The sequence below is a fragment of the Pavona decussata genome, unplaced genomic scaffold (assembly GCF_977016875.1).
Source record: "Pavona decussata unplaced genomic scaffold, jaPavDecu1.1 SCAFFOLD_16, whole genome shotgun sequence".
Classification (NCBI taxonomy): Eukaryota; Metazoa; Cnidaria; class Anthozoa; order Scleractinia; family Agariciidae; genus Pavona; species Pavona decussata.
The window spans coordinates 2,726,667-2,748,994 of record NW_028145439.1 but is presented as its reverse complement, the minus strand read 5'-3'; the positions used below and the strand labels follow the sequence as shown (position 1 = coordinate 2,748,994).

General features: G+C 39.7%; 2 protein-coding genes and 3 pseudogenes across 2 annotated transcripts; all 5 read right to left on the bottom strand.

Moving 5' to 3' along the window:
* Positions 1-1,578: 1,578 nt before the first annotated feature.
* On the bottom strand, positions 1,579-4,547 carry LOC146487332 (adenosine receptor A1-like; annotated as a pseudogene).
* A 5,335-nt stretch (positions 4,548-9,882) lies between these two features.
* LOC146487331 (histamine H2 receptor-like) lies at positions 9,883-11,054 on the bottom strand. Its single transcript, XM_085085664.1, has one exon. The coding sequence runs from the start codon at positions 10,991-10,993 to the stop codon at positions 10,046-10,048; it is 948 nt and encodes a 315-aa protein (XP_084941790.1). The 5' UTR covers positions 10,994-11,054; the 3' UTR covers positions 9,883-10,045.
* A 1,339-nt stretch (positions 11,055-12,393) lies between these two features.
* Positions 12,394-13,605, bottom strand: LOC146487330 (melanocortin receptor 4-like; annotated as a pseudogene).
* Positions 13,606-16,484: 2,879 nt separating this feature from the next.
* Positions 16,485-17,504, bottom strand: LOC146487329 (histamine H2 receptor-like; annotated as a pseudogene).
* Positions 17,505-18,906: 1,402 nt separating this feature from the next.
* Positions 18,907-21,700, bottom strand: LOC146487328 (uncharacterized). The gene is made up of 2 exons (XM_085085128.1): positions 20,340-21,700; positions 18,907-19,315 (listed from the first exon to the last, which is right to left on the bottom strand). Exons 1-2 carry the CDS (start codon positions 20,863-20,865, stop codon positions 18,924-18,926), a joined length of 918 nt encoding a protein of 305 aa, XP_084941254.1. The 5' UTR covers positions 20,866-21,700; the 3' UTR covers positions 18,907-18,923.
* Between the last annotated feature and the right edge of the window lie 628 nt (positions 21,701-22,328).

The following is a 22,328-nucleotide window of genomic DNA, read 5'->3' as shown; positions in this document are numbered from 1 at the left end:
TTCTCGTATCGATCTTTCGGCAAAACGTTTGAAAGCGGAGGTTTTCGAAAACGATTTGGTAAAAACATCCATTTACTAGAAAGGAGCATTTTGGAGCGTTTTCAATCATTTACGTGTGGAAAGTGAAAGAAAAGAAATCGGATACATGTGGACCAAAAACGCCTGTTTTCAAATTACAAACGATAAAAACACATACGTTGGATGGTTCCTGACGTTGAACTCTTGTTGGGAGCTTCACTGTACTTACTGGTCTGTTAATTGAAGTCGTGTATATACATTTGTAAAGTAGTCAGTTTATTCAATATTTGATAGACTTTGAAAGAGTAATTTTTTAATGTTGTGAAAATAAACGGTATTTATCCAGTCTTTGCTGTTAACTCGAGACCAATCCATAGTATAATCTGGAAATTTATAAAAGAAACCCCCACATTTACTGTCATGGCTTACAAGGTAAAACATTGTCCCCTTTCCTTACCCAAGGTTTACCCACGTTGTCTTGTTCCTACAGTTAGTTGTGCTATTCATCCAAGACGATTTCATCTAAAAGTAAAGCAGTCCATACTCCTTTATTGCGTTCGACGTAGACTTGCCACAAGTCAACTTCTTTAAGCAAAGCAGTCAAGAAAGTTAGCGAGTTACATCGCGAGAAGTCTAACGAGGGAACCAAAACCAGCATAACATCAAGAGTGAAGAGGGAAAATAATATTGGAAAGGGCTTTTAGAAAGTCTACGTTCGATGTAAAAAGAACGCACTCCTAAAGGGCGATTTACACGGTACGACTTTATCGCATGCGACAAGCTTACGACACGAATTGTTTCGTGTAAATCAAAACCTACCACTCTCTTACGACTGTCGTGTTACGTCTCAAAAAATGTCGTAGGATTTTAAAACATGTTTTAAAATCCTGCGACAATCGTAGGTATAGGCAATGTTGAATGAAGAGAGTTGTGTGCTATTTTATGCATGACGCGAGCAGCGTGCGCTCTAGAAATCGCATGCAATCGAAAGCAAAAGTTGTACCGTCTAAATCGGCCTTAATACAGACTGGTATGGAGGCGAGATTTTATGGGACAAAGTTGATTGCCGTGAATGAATGGATCTTGGGACGCGTATCTGGCATCATCACCAACTTAGCAAAGGTGAGAGCCTGGAATCGAGATAATCGAACGCACTCCCTTATTTTACTCGTCGGCGATAATAATCTCGACTATTCGAACCCTCGATTTTTCGAAACTCCCGATTCTTTGAAGCAAATACTGCATTTTTTTCTCTCTTCCTAATCAAGCACAAATCCTCTTGACGGGTTTTCCCTTTTTATTTTCTTGGTTGCAAGGTAGGCGACCTTTTGAAAACAGTAGACCCCATTCGGATCTAATTCGTTGTGCAAATTATTTTAAAGAATTTGTATTTTTTATATTCACGAAAAAAGATTGAAGAAACGTAAATATTCAATAAATTATCGACAGAACAAGACACACCTGGCCTGAAGTGCTTAAAACTGGGTATGTAAATAACTTTAAGAAAGATTTAATAGTTCTAAACTTTGAAATTATGACTAGGATCAGTATATCTTGCAAGGAAACTAGCCGCTTATTACTTTGCTCAAAGCTGCTGTGAAACAGCAGGTCTTTCCTGTTTTCCATCTCCAGTGAGTAACAATGGGAAAACTTCAACCACGCGTTGGTGTGAGATTCTGGAGACTTCGCAAAAACAAGACATCAATTTAAGCCATTTGATGCTAGGTATTATCAACAAGATTACAAGAAGCAACCTTGTTAAACTAAAAATTTAATTTTAGTACACCTATCACGCGAGACCCTCCAGATATTTTTTCCCGCACAAGATTATAACATTTCTGGAATATTATATGTTGGATTTAATGTTTATAGCGGAGATAATGTCATTTAGATATTTAAAGTCAGACATTTATCTTATAATTAATGGCAAACAAGTGTGCTGGTTCCACGTTTACGAACAGACCACTAGATGAGCCGGTGATGTTTCTTCTGTCGTTCTATCGACGTTTTTAAAATTAGCTTTCTAATTCAAAGTTTGGCAAACGAGTCATTGTCTTTGCCAAGCTGGCAAGTTGGGTTTTCGGTGGGTGTTTAGTTAATGGCCCTGATGTATAGTCAGTTTGAATTTTCGGTTTTTTTATACTTAACGGAAAGATAATAATATTCAAGGGCCTAATTTTCCCATATGATAAATTTGTTCTTAATAAATTTGTGACAACCTGCCAACTTTGTTCCAACTGACGTCAGTTTACACTTGAAGCCTTTAATCAACTTCCGACGCTTTGAGTATTAATGATTAAGCACCGGTCATTTGCAGTTTAAGCATATGACGCATTTGTTCCTTTTCTAATCGTTCACAAAGAATAAGAGGCATAATTCCAAAGGAACTAATTCGATGAACAAGAAACTAAAAGTCATGGTAAATTCGATTACGAAATAAAACAAAAACAAAACAAAAAAAAAAACAGATGTTGATAGATTCGTTTCAGTTGTAAATGGAGTTGCTCTATACCATATGGAACTGAGATAACAAAAATTAGTCTTTTGATGTTTGCTTTACAGACACTGCGAGTTCATCAGTTAGACTATCTGTTTATAACAGGCTACAATTAAGCAGCAGTGTCTTTGTTCACATCAGCTGCCATAAGTGTGGACAGACTTCTCGCCCTGTTGTTGGGCCTCAGATACAGACAAGTTGTAACTCTGAAGCGAACATGTGCGGTAGTGATCAGCTTTTGGGTTGTGTCAACAATCGCCTCAACCTTAAACGTTTGGAATGCTCTCATACCATTGTGGTACGGCCAAATAGTAACGGCTTTGGGTCTTTTGACTTCAGTTTGCTCCTACACCTAAATTTTCCTTAAGTTGCGTCATCATAAAACTTAAGTACAACGCAATCTTCAAGAGCAACCGAACCAAACAACACCACTGAACATAGCGCGGTAGTGTTGATTTGTGCACTGTGGCTGCATTTATTAACGCACAATAGATTTTCTTGAAAAAAGTGTTTAGTGCTTTTAGGTCTTGGTCATGTCAAACAGCTGCTGATGTAAACTGCTGCTCGTTACATGTTGTTTATTTTATAGTGTTTCATCAATAGGGCGTGAGTTCCGACAATTGTCTCCTTTTCGTTGAAACAGGACTTGGAAACTCCGTCGATACGATCGTATCCGCCACGCATACAAGAATGGATTTAAAGCAGAGTTAATGTACAAGACTGGAATAGAGAATCGGTAACACGCAACAAACCATCGTTTTTTAGAGCAGCTCTTGCAGTACCTGCCAATCATAGTGAAGGACCAGAAAGGAAGCAGCGATACCACAAAAACAAGGATAATCAATAAGGCAGTTTTCATGAGACGCGCTCGTAGTTTAAGAGATAGTTCCGATTTTTCAGTTCCTTTCTTCCGGCGCATCAAGCCACATTCTGGAGCTTGGAGGATTGTTTTTCCAAGAGGACGCATCCGCATTGTCTTGTTTTTCATCAGCCAGTACATAGTACAGTAGGTAACACACACGGTGATGAGCGGAAGAATGAATACGAGGTAAAGAAAGATCACATCATAAAGTTCCCGATGGATTAACAACTCCAAACAGCTGGTGAAGATGGCCAAAACCCAGCACAAAATACAAGCGATTATGGTCTTTCTGATGGTCACAGAAAAACGGTAAACATTGGGAAAGGCAACGGCTATGAAACGCTCTACGGCAAAGGTGGTAATGATCAAAAGGCTGGCACGCACTGTGCATTGGGAAGTGATTTTGCTTGGAGCAAGATGTCCTGGATAGCGAGCCCTTCTAGGATGTGACATATTCCCACATCAACCGCGGTGACACAAGCAGTGAGAAGATCTGTAATGCCCAATGCCACCACGAAGATGGCAGTTAAATTACGAAACGTCTTCAGCGGGTCTTTGTACATGACGAACAGAAGTAATCCGTTGGGGATCGATATCAGGAGTGCAAATAAGAGCAGTATTCCCCCGTTCATGATAAAGATGCGGGATTTGAAGTCTTCATCCGCACTAGAAGTCATGTTTGTGGCTGAGGAGGTATATTTCGAAAGGCGAACAGATGCGATCTGTGGGCCTCCAAGGAACAACACGATAATTTAAGCAAGGAATTTTCAATATTCCCTTGGTTGACACGCTGGTGACAGTTTTTAGACAGCAAAGGATATTTTCTGTCTAAATGTTCAATTCCATGAAGAATCGTGGCAGGATTAAAATGCATCTGTCACAAGAAACCGACCACCGTAAAAATGCCATGAAAAACAAAATCTTAGATTTCAGCCATTCTTTGTGCAATGATAGTAGCATGTGTATTGTTAACAAATATTATGAAAGTTTGGCCAAGAGCTCTTTCTTTGTCATAAATTGAACTGGGGCAGGTTTGGAGACAGGTAAAAATGACAACTGTTTTGCCTAAAAATGACTGAAAACAGTGCAAACTTGAAATTCTTCGCCAAGTAATGAGTTGGAGTGAGGATCTTTTATTGGTAATATATCAAACAGGTATCGTATATGTTAACAAATAATGCTATTAACATCTTGTCATCTCAAGGGGAAATATAATAAAAGATGCCATCTTTTATTAGTCAATTTATGCAACTAATTCTTTCCAATTTTCAAGCTGCTTATACTCCTTGTTCCAGCAAGATTAGGCTCTCTTTTTTAGGTAGAGTTAAAGGATATAGACTCAGGAACAAAGCAACTTCCAAGATATCAATGGGCAATTTTAAAGTGTCGGCCTCGTGGGTCTGCTTCTTTTACCCTCTTTGGGCATTTTGAAGCTGGTGGTCACGTGACTTACCTTCACTTTAAAAATGTTATATTATGGGTTATAACTTTAAAAGATTACAGACGTGGAAAGATTATAACGAGATGAGTAAAATGGGCAAGGATGAGACTGCTGACGTTTAAGAGTCAGTTTTGATGGCGATCTTTGTATGGAAATGGTTGGCAGAGCAAGGCCAATATGCCTGCCTTATATCCACGCGCGCTGTTTTGACTTTTGGATCGAAGAAGTGAAGCTGTGAGGTGAATTTAAGAAGTACGCAAATCATCTTGAACCCTTCCCATGGCTCTTATTTTGGGTGGGAAGATTTTTGCAAGGACGTTTTAATTAATAAGCATGGTCCTTGCTTTGTTGAATTATACGTTCTGGAACAGTGACCTTTCCTTGGGTCACAAGGCATTACATGGAATAGCTTCTGGCTTTATCTGTGAACTCCTCCGAACTAAGTGTGAAAGGAGAAGCGTTCGGACGGCGAAATGTAAAATTTGGGGAAAGAGCCTTCGCTCACACGTGCACTGGACCATCGCTGCCTCCCTCACTTCTTCTATCTTCCAACAGTAAAGAATTGGGTTTAATGATGAATTAAAGTAGACTAGGCTTACTGTAAACTCTCTGACGAGTAAAACAAACGAAGAAATCTCACTAATGGTCGTCGTGGCGTCCACTATACCAAATTGAAGATAACAAACAACTAACGTCAACTGCAGCCACAGTGCAGTGGACGCTGTCTTTCTGTATCGCGCTATGTTCAGAGGAATTACCGCTTGATTTGGTTGTTCTTCGTGAACGTTACCTTGGTGAACTTGAGTTTGATGATAACGCAGTGTCATGAAAATCTTGGTGTAAGAGAAGACTGAGGTTATTAGACACAAAACTAAACCTATTTTACGACAGCATGAGGTAATAAGGTGATTCCAAAGGACATTGCTGCATTAACAATGGTCACTATCCATATGGTGACTACAATTGCATATGTTCGCTTTAGAGTTATAATAATAATAATAATAATAATAATAATAATAATAATAATAATAATAATAATAATAATAATAATAATAATAATAACAATAATAATAATAATAATAATAATAATAATAATAATGATCGTTTATTCAACCTTTTTGCAGCATAAGCTCAATTACAAGGCGGGTCATTAACATAATTACGTACAAATATATCGGACACATAAATATAACTGTTAATGTTAATACATATGACATTTCGCTATTTTAAACAAGATTCTGGTATTTGATGGTGCAAAAATTTACAAATCTGTTAGTTCTTGCGGAGGCAGCCACAAAAACAGATTCTCCTGTTCTAAGGGCATACGGTCTTGTGTTCGCAACTCTCGGCAGTAAGCTTCGTAGCAGGTCGGAAGAGGAGTAACTTCGCTTGAGAAATGTTATACACGCATCCTCCCTCCTCTAGCACAGCAAGATTAAGCCTAACTTCTTAAGCGCGTCCTCACAGCACAGAGAAGGAAAAATAATTTTTAGCGCCCTCTTTTGTATTGTCTCAATTTGATCACTTAAGTATTGCGCGAGGCCAGCCCAAGCGGGACTCGCATACTCTAAAACAGACCTGATGATACTACAATAGACAAGAACAAGCTGCCTATCAGTAAGTCCGTACTTCTTAAGGGCGCATATTGCATATAGCCGCTTACTCCCTTTCTTTACAATATGATTGACATGCTCGTTCCATGTTAAGTTATCGGACAGGTGAACCCCTAACAGCTTGTACCAGGAAACCTTTTCTATCAGAGAGCTACCAACCAGTAGAGGGGCTGGGGGAAACGGGCAATACTGCAAAAAGCTAATGCACATTTCCTTGCATTTTTTACCGTTAAGAACCATTCCCCTAGAGGAAGCAAACGAGTAAATATCCGAAACAGTAAAATTCAAATATGAAGGAGAGAGCCTGGGAACAAATTCCATAACTGTGGCGTCATCTACATACTTAACTCTATTTGTACAGTTACGATTTGTCTGTATCTGCCCAACAACAGGGCGAGAAGTCTATCCACACTTATGGCAGTCAGTGTCAACAAAGACACAGAACACAATATAAAGCCTGCTGTGAGACTTGCGTTTTCCACATGACAGCAAATATCCAAACGTTCGTTTACAAAAGACATGATAAAGGTAACAGTAAGGGGTTCCGAGATAAGACCAACACAGAGATCAGTCGTTGCCGGACAACGAAGCAAGAGTTTGGAAGGTGCATGAAGTGAAGACTCTTTGTGAAGGGCGACTAGGATCAAAGTGTTTCCCAGGAACGCAATTACTGATAGAAACGTATTTAAGGTCGAAAAGAATATCATCTGGCTGTGTATTCCTTTGGCTAAATCTACAGAGCAAAACAGTTGTTCAATTGTTTTGTGCTTTCCGTCTTTAGTGAAGTTTGCTACATCCATGAGTATAGGTCTACGAAACTGTTCTTGTGGAAAACTCGCTGTACCGACAAACAGGTAAAAAAGATTCATTTACTGCCACATGCTATTAAGTTTCGAGGAAACAGGAGTCAAGTTACATTTACTTCTTTAAATATGATAAATTTGAAACTGAATTTATTATGAGAATGGTATAAGAAGTAAGATTGAAAAATCGTGACAATTCATCTCTCGAATGATTAACCAATGTCGGTGTTTCAATTGATGTTTGAAAAACAAAGTGAGACTTTCTATTTATTTGGCCTTGACCATAAAGTGAGTTGGTGAAACATGATAATTCATCATTCATCATCATTTGGTCCTTTTCCCTTTAAGGGAAATGGGGCCTTGAAACATGATAATTACCAATGCAGATAGCGGGTGGCCGGTTTGCCTCTGCCAATTTTTTTTAACGCTTTTATTGCTTTCTAATGCAAACTCAACAAACAAGTTATTCACTAGTTTGAAGTATTGGCATAAATTCCGATATTATTTTCTCTATTGTACAAACATAAACAGAAGAAAAATGGTCAAGGGAACAAGTCAGAGAAATCATAATGGCGAGGATCGTCTAATAAGGATGTTAATTGTTTGATCAACGTTTTGTTCAGGGTTTCAAAAGGAAGATCTTTGAAACCTGATCACAAAGCCTTGGACCGAACCGGAGAAAAACCCTGCTTCTTGCTAAATGGAGCCCTAGAATAAAGCCATAGCGCCCTAAAGCCTCGAGGTTTGTGTCTTCAGTGGAGCTCTGCATGCATTTTCAGCCCAGGGCCCAAGGTCCCTGGAGTCCTAAACCCATTTGGGACCCTGAAACCTTGTAAGGCTGGTCCTGTTTAGAGTTTCAAACAGATGTGTGAAATTTTCCTTCCTCAGTCAGAATTGTAAAGTTTCTTTACCTGATCGTCATTCTTTGACTTTTTTAAAAGGCTGAAGCCAAGAGATTCTCTGTTTAGAAAGTGTGCTCACTGCACAGAAATGGTAAACAAAAACAGCCGTTGTATAAACTCAAAATAAAATTTTCGTTCTCTTGTGGAAATGTATTGATCAGACGAGGCTTTCGTTTCGAGTTTAATTCGTTACCTTTGCTGGGCTGTCATAGTTTACGGCAAGATAGAGAGGTGACCCTGCAATAAGGACACCATCTTTTGAGGTTGAGGAAGGGGGTGCAGGTAGAAATCACCATCTATTTTGTGGTGTGGTGGGTCCTGTTCGAGTATAGTAGTTGTAACCACTCAGTTCCTTAACATCGAGATATCTTAAACGGGTCCATTGGGAATCGAAGCAAGGACGCCACGCCGATAAATGCAGTATTTCCCCGTTTATGATAAGGATATGGCAACTGAAGTCTTGATCCAGGTTTGTCAACTCATGCCAAATGTAGCTGCCGTGGTGTACCTCGGAAGGCAAATGTGTGCGAGCTGTTGATCTCCTGGGAAATAAAAAAACGGCAATTCACCTCATTTACTTGAAGAAGCACTTGAGCTCAAGAGTGGCGCTTTAAACAGCAGACTCTTTATTAAAGTGAAAGATGTAAACCGGTACAGTTCCTTTTAAATCAACTGAAGAGCAGACTGAGTGACAGAATGAAATTTTAATGTCGTAGTCATTGGTATAGTTTCAGTAAGAAGAAAGAGAAGTTACTGTTTTCAATATAAAGTTCTGATGAGTAAGCGTTGCATCAAAGCAGCCAAAAAGTTTACAACCCTTTGCTGCTTTTTCAAGGAAATGCTGTATTTTTTTCTTTCCCGAATCAAGCATTAATCCTCGAGAGGGGTTTTCCTTTAATTGAACCAAAACTGAACGAGACATTGAATTTTTATATTTTTCTTAGTTGAAAAGCAGGTGACCTTTTGAAAACAGTAGAACCAATTTTAAAAAAATTGCATTTTTTATACACGAAGAGAGATTGAAGAAACGTACATTTTCAGTAAATTATCGACACTGCTGGATACACCTGAGTTGCTTAAAGCTGGGTATGTAAATAGCCAACTGGCTTGCCTCCCACCAGTTGTATTTTTAACAAATGTTGTGTTCAGTTTGTATATTTATTTCACCAATTTATACTGTCCTTAATTAGCACTACAGTTCTAAATACTTCGACCCTTAAATAAAGATAGTGACTTATCTCATTGTTAATGGCAAACGAGTTAGCTGGAGCCACCTTTACGAACAGACCACTGAACAAGCTGTTGATAAATTGCTTCTCCTGTCATTTTATCGACGTTTAAATTAGTTTTCGAACTCAAAGTTTGACAAATGAGTTATTGTCTTTGTCGAACTGACAGGTTGACTTTTCGGCAGGTGTTTAGTTAATAGCCCTGATGTTGATATGGTCTGTTTGAATTTCTGATGATAAATATCTTACAGGAAGTTTAAAATATTCTAATCAAGTTGCAGTCGTCTTGTAATTTCCAAATGAAAAAAGGAAGGAAACATTGGTGAAATTAATTCTGAGAACGCTAATCACCCGAAGAGTCTAATTTTACCATACGATTATTGATTTCTTACTTTTATGGGTTTTCAGACTGTTGAAGTTTGTAATAAATTTGTGACACCCTTCTGCCATAATATTTGTGCCATTTAAGCGCCTTTTGTCCTTTAAAAACATAATCAAGAGGCAGCTTTGTTTCAACTAATGGATTTAAACTTGAAACGTTTACTCAACTTCGGAAGCTTTCCTTCACAGGCTATGTCTCTTTCTCTTTCCAGCGGTTTGAGTATTTATGTTTAAGCGCAGGCCATTTGCAGTTGTCTGCCGTCAGTTTAAGCGAGTTTGACGACGTATTTCTTCCTTTTCTAATTTACCCCAAAGACTGACAAACAGGAAAGTTGTCTGAGTGTATCCTTCACTGCTTGTCTCACGTCTCTGATCTTCCAGCAATAAAGAATTGGGTTTAGTGACGAGTTCAGAAACACTAAGGTCGTAGTAAATTCGATTGCGAAAAAAACAGATGCAGATAGATTACCTTGAGACCTAAATTGAGCTGCTATACCATACGGAAGATAGCAAAAAACTAGTGTTAACTGCAGCCACAGTGCACTAGACACTGTCTTCTTGTATCGTGCTACGCTCAGTGGGGTTGGCTGGGTTTGTTGTTCTTGAACGTTGTCTTGTACAGTAGTTTGATGTTGGCGCAACTTAAAGAAAATCTTCGTGTAAGAGCATATCGAGGTCAAAAGACTCAAAGCTGTTACTATTTGGCCGTACCACAATGGTATGAGAGAATTCCAAAAGTGTAGGGTTGAGGCGATTATTGACACAACCCAAAAACAGATCACAACCGCATATGTTCGCTTCAGAGTTACAACCTGTCTGTATCTGAGGCCCAACAACAGGGCGAGAAGTCTGTCCACGCTTATGGCTGCCAGTGTCAACAAAGACACTGTTGCTAAAATGTAGCCTGCTATGAAAAGAGAACCTTTGGCGTAACGACAAACTGTCCAACTTTCACTGACCGTGGCCATTAAATAGATAGCATACATAGGCTCTGAAACAAGGCCAACAAAGAGGTCGGTTGTTGCCAAGGAACGAAGCAAAAATTTGGAAGGCGGATGAAGAGAAGACTCCTTATGGAGAGCGACTAGGATCAGAGTGTTCCCAAGAAATGCTGTTGTAGACATGAAAATATTCAACACGGCAGTAATTACCAATTGGATCTGTATTCCACTGGATAAACCTAGCGAGCAAGGCATTTCTTCTTTAGTTACGCTACCCGCTTCTGCTGTCATATTTGCTTCCGCCATTGAACAACAATATTCATTAATCGTAGAGCCGCTTTTTGCTTCTCGCTGTGAGCCTGTTGCAGGTTTTCGGTATGCCAAAAAAACGCGAAGAAGCGGGCGAGCGGTTTCGCTTCTAGTTTCCTGTTCGCTATCTGACCACTAGATAGAGTTAAAGGATATAGACTCAGCTACAAAACAACTGCCGAGATATCAATGGGCGATTTTAAAGTGTCGGGTTCGTGAGCTGCTACTTTTACCCTCGCTAGGCCCTTTGAAGCTGGTGGTCACATGACTTACCTTCACTTTTAAAAATGTTATATTATGGGCTATAACTTTAAAAGATTACAGACGTGCAAAGACTTTGACAAGATGAGTAAAATGGGGAAGTTTGAGACTGCTGACGTTTTAAGAGTGAGTTTTGATGGCGATCTTTGTATGGAAACGGTTGGCGGAGCAAGGCCAATATGCCTGCCTTATACCCAGGCACGCTCTTTTGCCTTTCGGATCGAAGAAGTGAAGCTTGGAGGTGAATTTTAGAAGCACGCAAAGTATCTTGGACCCTTCCCATGGCTCTTATTTTGGGTGGGAAGATTTGTGCAAGGACGTTTCAAGCATGGTCCTTGCTTTGTTGAGTTACGTTCTGGAACAGTGACCTTTCTTTTGGTCACAAGGCATTACATGGAATAGCTTCTGGCTTTATCTGTGAACTCCTTCGAACTAAGTGTGAAAGGAGAAGCGTTCGGACGGCGAAATGTAAAATTTGGGGAAAGAGCCTTCGCTCATACTGGACCATCGCTGTTGTAAACTTCTTCGCGAGAAAAACGGAAGAAAAGAGTCATCGAGGCATCCACCGCCAGAGCAAATGGTTTGATAATAAGACTGAGTTGTGAAAAAGGTTTTTTGAAAGTTAAGATTGAGGTAACTAGAAACAGAATTATACCAGTATAGCCACACCGTAAAGTTATTAGGTGACTCAACTACTAAGGCAATCAGCATGGGGTGACTTACCACCTCGTTGTTGAAGCTCCAATGCAGACAAGTTGAAACAATGAAGCCGTATATATGTAGATATTAATTCACCTGTGGATTGTCAAATGTCTTTGTTAATTGTCCTTCAAGAACGTTGTAAGTGCATCTTTCAAAACATCAACACAGTCCTTGTTTTTCCTAGCACGGAACTCGTTTTAAAATTGTTGAAATTTTAGTTGTCCCAAGTGTTGTCTGCCGTATGCCTCACCCCAAAAGTCAGTCGATGCTTATTACAACCGTAATAAATTCTAAAGAATTAATCCGATACTAAATAGAAGACACAATATTACTTCACTGTCAGTTTAATTTGACTTTATTTGAGAAACTTTAAACTTGACAAGTCGAGCGACCTTTTTATTATATTATTTGTTTTTATTATAGCCCGTGGTCAGTACAACTTCGTCAGTTGAAAGTAATTATTGGCTATGATAAACAGCAAAGTTGTCTAACTGTCTCTTTTACTACCTGCCTCACTTCTTCTATCTTCCAACAGTAAAGAATTGGGTTTAATGATGAATTAAAGTAGACTAGGCTTACTGTAAACTCTCTGACGAGTAAAACAGACGAAGAAATCTCACTAATGGTCGTCGTGGCGTCCACTATACCATATGGAAGATAACAAACAACTAACGTCAACTGCAGCCACAGTGCAGTGGACGCTGTCTTTCTGTATCGCGCTATGTTCAGAGGAATTGCCGCTTGATTTGGTTGTTCTTCGTGAAAATTACCTTGGTGAACTTGAGTTTGATGATAACGCAGTGTCATGAAAATCTTGGTGTAAGAGAAGACTGAGGTTACTAGACACAAAACTAAACCTATTTTACGACACCATGAGGTAATTAGGTGATTCCAAAAGGATATTGCTGCATTAACAATGATCACAATCCATATGGTGACTACAATCACGTATGTTCGCTTCAAAGTTACAACCTGTCTGTATCTGAGCCCCAACAACAAGGCGAGAAGTCTCTCTACGCTTATTGCAGTCAGTGTCATCAAAGATACTGCGCTGAATACGAAGTTGCTATGACACTTGCGTTTACCGCATGACGGCAAATGTCCGAACGTTCATTTACCAAAGACATCATAAAGGTAACACTAAGAGGCTCTGAGATAAGACCAACACAGATATCAGTCGCCGCCAGGCTTCGAAGCAAGAGTTTGGAGGGTGGATGTAGTGAAGAATCCTTGTGAAGAGCGACTAGGATCAGAGTGTTTCCCAAGAACGCAATTACTGATAGAAACGTATTTAAGGACGAAAGGAATATCAGCTGGCTGTGTATCCCTTTCGCTAAATCTGCTGAGCAAAACACTTGTTCAATTGTTACGTGCCTTCCGTCTTTAGTGAAGTTTGCTGCAGCCATAAGTATAGGTCAACCAAACAGTTCGTGTGGGAAACTCGCTGTACCGACAAACAGGGAAAGTAGATTCATTTACTGCCACATGCTATTAAGTTTAGAGGAAAGAGGAGTCAAGTTACAATTACTTCTTTAAAGATGGCAAATTGAAAACTGAGTTTATTATGAGAATAGTATAAGAAATAAGATTTAAAAATCGTGACAATTCGTCCCTCGAATGATTAACCAATGTCGGTCTTTCAATTGATGTTTAAAAAATAAAGTGACTTTCTATTTGTTTGGCTTTGACAATAAAGTGAGTTGGTGGAACATGATAATGACCAATACAGATAGCGGGTGGCCGGTTTGCCTCTGCCAATTTTTTTAACGTCTTTATTGTTTTGTTATGCAAACTCGACTAACAAGTTATTCACTTTCACAGACAAGCAGCACTTAGTATAGGTAGCCGTAAACAAATAGCTAAATCAATTTGTCTAGATCTGATGTAAATAATCTTTAGTCGATTTTACTATTATTTTGAAGTATTGGCATAAATTCAGATTATTTTCCCTAGTGTACAAACATAAACAGGAGAAAAATGGTCAAAGGAACAAGTCAGAGAAATCTTAATGGCGAGGATCGTCTAAGAAGGATGTTAATTGTCTGATCGACGTTTTGAATATTTTGGATTTCAAAAGGAAGATCTTTGAAACCTAATCCCAAAGCCTTGGAGCGAACCGGAAAAAAACCTGCTTCTTGCTAAGAATACAGCCATAGCGCCCTCAAGCCCCGAGGTTTGTGTCTTCAGTGGAGCCCGCATTTTCAGCCCAGGGCTAAGGTCCCTGGAGTCCTAAACCCATTTGGGACCCTGAAACCTTGTAAGGCTGGTCCAGTTTAGAGTTTCAAACTGATGTGTGAAATCTTCCGGCCTCACTCAGAACTGTCAAGCTTCTTTATCTGATCGTCATTCTTTGACTTTTTGAAAAGGCTAAAGCCAAGGTATTCTCTGGATAGAAAGTGTGCTCACCGCATGGAAATGGTAAACAAAAACAGCCGTTGTATAAACTCAAAATAACATTTTTTTTCTCTCGTGGAATTGTATTGATCGGACGAGGCTCTCGTTTAGAGTTTAATTCATTACCTTTCCTGAGCTGTCATATTTTACTGCTAGATAGAGAGGTGGCCATGCAATAAAGACACCATCTTTTGAGGTTGAAAAAGGGGGATACAGGTAGAAATCACCATCTATTTCGTGGTTTGGTTGGTCCTGTTCAAGTATAGTAGTAGTAGTCACAAACACCAACTCTGAAGATTTGGAAGTGGAAAGGAGGATCCTGAGTCCGCCACGAAGAGCCTATGGTGCGCTACATAGGAGACTCTGGAGTTGTCACGACATCAGCACAAAAACCAAAGTGAAGGTTTACTCAGCTGCAGTTCTCCCTTACCTGCTCTACTCCATCGAGTGAGCCACTCTTTATCACAGACACGTCAAGGCTCTGGCAAGACTCCAGCCTCGCCATCTACGCTCCATCCTCAACATGAAGTGGTAAGACCGTTTCCCAGATACGTTGGTACTGCGCCGTACGCACACAGTCAGTGCTGAAGCCCTAATAACCGTGTCAGAGCTTTGCTGGGCAGCGGATGTATGTCGGATGGCCAACAGCAGGCTACCAAAAGCTGTGTTTTACTCGGAACTTCGCCAAGGAAAAAGGTGCCACGAAGGACAAAAGTTGCGTTTTAAAGATGTCTTTTAGGGGCATATGAAGAGAACAGGAATCCCGCATGATACTTGGGAGGAAGAGGCACTCCAGAAAGTTAAATGGCGTGGACTGTTGAGAAAGGCTACGTCAGCCGTAGAAGAGCAGTGCCAGCAAGAATATCAGCGTCAACATGACCGACGACTTTCGGCAGCCACTCTAGGCATTTTTCAAATCAATGCAACAATCGTCAGCGTTACTGCAGTTCCCAAGCCGGTCTGACCGCCCACATGAGAACCTGTTTGACATAGGCCTCAACTCAAACACAAGACAGTCATCTTCGACAATGAAGGACAGCCATTATTATTAATAGTTTTAAGAATAAAGAGAAGTTACTGTTTTCAACAAGTTCTGATGAGTAAGCGTTGCATCAAAACAGCCAAAAATTTTACAACCCCTTTGCTGCTTTTTTCAAGTAAATGCTGTATTGTTGTCTTTCCCGAATCAAGCACTAATCCGCGAGAGAAATTTTCCTTTAACTGAACCAAAAATGAACGAGACATGGAATTTTCATATTTTTCTTAGATGACAAGCAGGTGACCTCTTGAGAACAGTAGACCCAATTGCAAAGAATTTGTATTTTTTTATACACGAAGAGAGATTGAAGAAACGTAAATTTTTAATAAATTATCGACAGTGTTGGACATATCTGAGTTACTTAAACCTGGGTATGTAAATAGCCAACTGGTTTGCTTCCCACCAGTTGGGATTTTTAACAAATGTTATGTTCAGCTTGTATAATTATTTCGCCGATTTATACTGTCCCCAATTAGCACTGCAGTGCTAAGAACTTCTACACTTAAAATAAAGATAGTGAGTTATCTCTTTATTCATGGCAAACGAGTGAGCTGGAACAAACCAGTGAAGAAGCTGTTGATAAATTGCTGCTCCTGTCATTTTATCGACGTTCAAATTAGTTTCGAATTCAAAGTTTGACAAATGAGTTATTGTCTTTGTCGAGCTGGCAGGTTAGGGTTTCGGCAGGTGTTCATTTAACAGCCCTGATGCTAATATGGTCTGTTCGAATTTTCTGCTGTTCAATATCTTACAGGAAGTTTAAAATATTCTTATCACGTTGCAGTCGTCTTATAATTTCCAAAAAAGCAGAACAAAACATTGGTGAGGGAATTAATTCTGAAAACGCTAATCACCCGAAGAGCCTAATTTTACCATACGTTTATGGGTTTTCACTCTGTTGAAGTTCTCAATAAATTTGTGACACCCTTCGGCCATAATATTTGTGCCATTCAAGCGCCTTTTGTCCTTTAAAAACATAATCAAGAGCCAGCTTTGTTTCAACTAATGGATTTAAACTTGAAACATTTGCTCAACTTTGAAAGCTTTCCTTCACAGGTTATGTCTCTTTCTCTTTCCAGCAGTTTGGTATTTATGTTTAAGCACAGGTCATTTGCAGTTGTCTTCCGTCAGTTTAAGCGAGTTTGACGACGTATTTCTTCCTTTTCTAATTTACCCCAAAGACTGACGAACAGAAACGTTGTCTGAGTGTATCCTTCACTGCTTGTCTCACGTCTCTGATCTTCCAGCAATAAAGAATTGGGTTTAGTGACGAGTTCAGAAACACTAAAGTCGTGGAAAATTCGATTGCAAAAAAACAGATGTAGATAGATTACCTTGAGACCTAAGTTGAGCTGCTATACCATACGGAAGATAGCAAAAAACTAGTGTTAACTGCAGCCACAGTGCACTGGAAACTGTCTTCCTGTATCGCGCTACGCTCAGTGGGGTTGGCTGGGTTTGATGTTCTTGAACGTTGTCTTGTACTGCAGTTTGATGTTGGCGCAACTTAAGGAAAATCTTCGTGTAAGAGCATATCGAGGTCAAAAGACCCAAAGCTGTTACTATTTGGCCGTACCACAATGGTATGAGAGAATTCCAAAAGTGTAAGGTTGAGGCGATTATTGACACAGCCCAAAAACAGATCAAGACTGCATTTGTTCGCTTTAAAGTCACAACTTGTCTGTATCTGAGGCCCAACAACAGGGCGAGAAGTCTGTCCACGCTTATGGCTGCCAGTGTCAACAAAGACACTGCAGCTAAAATGTAGCCTGCTATGAAAAGAGAACTTAAGGCGTAACGACAAACTGTCCAACTTCCTCTGATCGTGGCTATTAAATAGATAGCATACATAGGCTCTGAAACAAGGCCAACAAAGAGGTCGGTTGTTGCCAAGGAACGAAGCAAAAGTTTGGAAAGCGGATGAAGAGAAGACTCCTTATGGAGAGCGACTAGGATCAGAGTGTTCCCAAGAAATGCTATTATAGACATGAAAATATTCAACACGGCAGTAATTACCAATTGGATCTGTATTCCACTGGATAAACTTAGCGAGCAAGGAACTTCTTCTTTAGTTACGCTACCCGCTTCTGCTGTCATATTTGCTTCCGCCATTGAACAACAATATTCATTAATCGTAGAGCCGCTTTTCACTTCTCGCTGTGAGCCTGTTGCAGGTTTTCGGTATGCCAAAAAACGCGAAGAAGCGGGCGAGCGGTTTCGCTTCTAGTTTCCTGTTCGCTATCTGACCACTAGATAGAGTTAAAGGATATAGACTCAGCTACAAAACAACTGCCAAAATATCAATGGGCAATTTTAAAGTGTCGGGTTCGTGAGCTGCTACTTTTACCCTCGCTAGGCCCTTTGAAGCTGGTGGTCACATGACTTACCTTCACTTTTAAAAATGTTATATTAGGGGCTATAACTTTAAAAGATTACAGACGTGCAAAGACTATGACAAGATGAGTAAAATGGGGAAGTTTGAGACTGCTGACGTTTTAAGAGTGAGTTTTGATGGCGATCTTTGTATGGAAACGGTTGGCAGAGCAAGGCCAATATGCCTGCCTTATACCCAGGCGCGCTCTTTTGACTTTCGGATCGAAGAATTGAAGCTTGGAGGTGAATTTAAGAAGCACGCAAAGTATCTTGGACCCTTCCCATGGCTCTTATTTTGGGTGGGAAGATTTGTGCAAGGACGTTTCAATCAATAAGAATGGTCTTTGCTTTGTTGAGTTACGTTCTGGAACAGTGAACTTTCTTTGGGTCATAAGGTATTACATGGAATAGCTTTTGGCTTTATCTGTGAACTCCTTCGAACTAAGTGTGAAAGGAGAAGCTTTCGGACGGCGAAATGTAAACTTTTGGGAAAGAGCCTTCGCTCACTCTTGACCATCGCTGCTGTAAACTTCTTTGCGAGGAAAACGGAAGAAAAGAGTCATCAAGGCATCCACCGCCATGGCAAATGGTTTGATGATAAGACTGAGTTGTGAAAAAGGTTTTTTGAAAGTTAAGATTGAGGTAACTAGAAACAGAATTATACCAGTATAGCCACACCGTAAAGTTATTAGGTGACTCAACTACTAAGGCAATCAGCATGGGGTGACTTACCACCTCGTTGTTGAAGCTCCAATGCAGACAAGTTGAAACAATGAAGCCGTATATATGTAGATATTAATTCACCTGTGGATTGTCAAATGTCTTTGTTAATTGTCCTTCAAGAACGTTGTAAGTGCATCTTTCAAAACATCAACACAGTCCTTGTTTTTCCTAGCATGTAACTCGTTTTAAAATTGTTGAAAGTTTAGTTGTCCGAAGTGTTGTCTGCCGTATGCCTCACCCCAAAAGTCAGTCGATGCTTATTACAACCGTAATAAATTCTAAAGAATTAATTCGATACTAAATAGAAGACACAATATTACTTCACTGTGAGTTTAATTTGACTTTATTTGAGAAACTTTAAACTTGACAAGTCGAACGACATTTTTCCTATAGCCCATGGTCAGTACAACTTCGTCAGTTGAAAGTAATTAATGGCTATGATAAACAGCAAAGTTGTCTGACTGTCTCTTTTACTGCCTGCCTCACTTCTTCTATCTTCCAACAGTAAAGAATTGGGTTTAATGATGAATTAAAGTAGACTAGGCTTACTGTAAACTCTCTGACGAGTAAAACAGACGAAGAAATCTCACTAATGGTCGTCGTGGCGTCCACTATACCAAATTGAAGATAACAAACAACTAACGTCAACTGCAGCCACAGTGCAGTGGACGCTGTCTTTCTGTATCGCGCTATGTTCACAGGAATTGCCGCTTGATTTGGTTGTTGGTCGTGAACGTTACCTTGGTGAACTTGAGTTTGATGACAACGCACTGTCATGAAAATCTTGGTGTAAAGGAAGTCTGAGGTTACTAGACACAAAACTAAACCTATTTTATGACACCATGAGGTAATAAGGTGAAGGACATTGCTGCATTAACAATGCCACTATCCATATGGTAACTACAATTACATATGTTCGCTTTAGAGTTATAATAATAATAATAATAATAATAATAATAATAATAATAATAATAATAATAATAATAATAATAATGATCGTTTATTCAACCTTTTTGCAGCATAAGCTGAATTACAAGGCGGGTCATTAACATAATTACGTACAAATATATCGGACACATAAATATAACTGTTAATGTTAATACATATGACATTTCGCTATTTTAAACAAGATTCTGGTATTTGATGGTGCAAAAATTTACAAATCTGTTAGTTCTTGCGGAGGCAGCCACAAAAACAGATTCTCCTGTTCTAAGGGCATACGGTCTTGTGTTCGCAACTCTCGGCAGTAAGCTTCGTAGCAGGTCGGAAGAGGAGTAACTTCGCTTGAGAAATGTTATACACGCATCCTCCCTCCTCTGGCACAGCAAGATTAAGCCTGACTTCTTAAGCGCGTCCTCATAGCACAGAGAAGGAAAAATAATTTTTAGCGTCCTCTTTTGTATTGACTCAATTTGATCACTTAAGTATTGCGTGAGGCCAGCCCAAACGGGACTCGCATACTCTAAAACAGACCTGATGATACTACAATAGACAAGAACGAGCTGCCTATCAGTAAGTCCGAACTTCTTAAGGGCGCATATTGCATATAGCCGCTTACTCCCTTTCTTTACAATATGATTGACATGCTCGTTCCATGTTAAGTTATCGGACAGGTGAACCCCTAACAGCTTGTAACAGGAAACCTTTTCTATCAGAGAGCTACCAACCAGTAGAGGGGCTGGGGGAAACGGGCAATACTGCAAAAAGCTAATGCACATTTCCTTGCATTTTTTACCGTTAAGAACCATTCCCCTAGAGGAAGCAAACGAGTAAATATCCGAAACAGTCAAATTCAAATATGAAGGAGAAAGCCTGGGAACAAATTCCATAACTGTGGCGTCATCTACATACTTAACTCTATTTTTACAGTTACGATTTGTCTGTATCTGCCCAACAACAGGGCGAGAAGTCTATCCACACTTATGGCAGTCAGTGTCAACAAAGACACAGAACACAATATAAAGCCTGCTGTGAGACTTGCGTTTTCCACATGACAGCAAATATCCAAACGTTCGTTTACCAAAGACATGATAAAGGTAACATTGAGGGGTTCCGAGATAAGACCAACACAGAGATCAGTCATTGCCAGACAACGAAGCAAGAGTTTGGAAGGCGCATGAAGTGAAGACCCTTTGTGAAGGGCGACTAGGATCAGAGTGTTTCCCAGGAACGCAATTACTGATAGAAACGTATTTAAAGTCGAAAAGAATATCATCTGGCTGTGTATTCCTTTGGCTAAATCTGCTGAGCAAAACAGTTGTTCAATTGTTTTGTGCTTTCCGTCTTTAGTGAAGTTTGCTACATCCATGAGTATAGGTCTACGAAACTGTTCTTGTGGAAAACTCGCTATACCGACAAACAGGGAAAAAAGATTCATTTACTGCCACATGCTATTAAGTTTCGAGGAAACAGGAGTCAAGTTACATTTACTTCTTTAAATATGATAAATTTGAAACTGAATTTATCATAAGAATGGTATAAGAAGTAAGATTGAAAAATCGTGACAATTCATCTCTCGAATGATTAACCAATGTCGGTGTTTCAATTGATGTTTGAAAAACAAAGTGAGACTTTCTATTTATTTGGCCTTGACCATAAAGTGAGTTGGTGGAACATGATAATTACCAATACAGATAGCGGGTGGCCGGTTTGCCTCTGCCAAATTTTTTAACGTTTTTATTGTTTTCCTATGCAAACTCAACTAACAAGTTATTCACTAGTTTGAAGTATTGGCATAAATTCCGATATTATTTTCTCTATTGTACAAACATAAACAGAAGAAAAATAGTCAAGGAAACAAGTCAGAGAAATCATAATGGCGAGGATCGTGTAATAAGGATGTTAATTGTTTGATCAACGTTTTGAATGTTCAGGGTTTCAAAAGGAAGATCTTTGAAACCTGATCCCAAAGCCTTGGACCGAACCGGAGAAAAACCCTGCTTCTTGCTAAATGGAGCCCTAGAATAAAGCCATAGCGCCCTAAAGCCTCGAGGTTTGTGTCTTCAGTGGAGCTCTGCATTTTCAGCCCAGGGCCCAAGGTTCCTGGAGTCCTAAACCCATTTGGGACCCTGAAACCTTGTAAGGCTGGTCCTGTTTAGAGTTTCAAACAGATGTGTGAAATTTTCCTGCCTCACTCAGAATGGTAAAGTTTCTTTACCTGACCGTCATTCTTTGACTTTTTTAAAAGGCTGAAGCCAAGAGATTCTCTGTTTAGAAAGTGTGCTCACTGCACAGAAATGGTAAACAAAAACAGCCGTTGTATAAACTCAAAATAAAATTTTCGTTCTCTTGTGAAAATGTATTGATCAGACGAGGCTTTCGTTTCGAGTTTAATTCGTTACCATTGCTGGGCTGTCATATTTTACTGCAAGATAGAGAGGTGGCCCTGCAATAAGGACACCATCTTTTGAGGTTGAGGAAGGGGGTGCAGGTAGAAATCACCATCTATTTTGTGGTGTGGTGGGTCCTGTTCGAGTATAGTAGTTGTAACCACTCAGTTCCTTAACAGCTTCAAAAAATCGCCAAAGCGCTTAAAATTTGCCGATAAAGAGTTCGTGAGACCACATTGAACGATCAAACACTGCGAGATCTGCTCATTGTATACCGAAAACCTCGGCGAGAATTCCGGTCGCGTATCGAGGTACCTTAAACACGGAGCGATCCTATAAAAGGGAAGGACACGCCCCCTTTGAAGCGCTTTGTTGGCTTCCAAACGGGTCAGTATAATGGTGGATGGCGTCGGTAACGATCGAAGAAAAAGAGAGAAGAACTATCGTTTGTAAAATCGAAGAGGGAATCGATTTATCAATAAAAATAAGCTAAACGCCAACTATATATCTC

Excerpts from the sequence above, each read along its gene's own strand:
- LOC146487331 (XM_085085664.1), bottom strand. The coding sequence starts at position 10,993 with ATGGCGGAAGCAAATATGACAGCAGAAGCGGGTAGCGTAACTAAAGAA.
- LOC146487328 (XM_085085128.1), bottom strand. The coding sequence starts at position 20,865 with ATGAATCTTTTTTCCCTGTTTGTCGGTATAGCGAGTTTTCCACAAGAA. Across the intron at positions 19,316-20,339 it reads AACTGTAAAAATAGAGTTAA|GTTTAGTTTTGTGTCTAGTA; the intron begins GTATGTAGATGA and ends GTCATAAAATAG.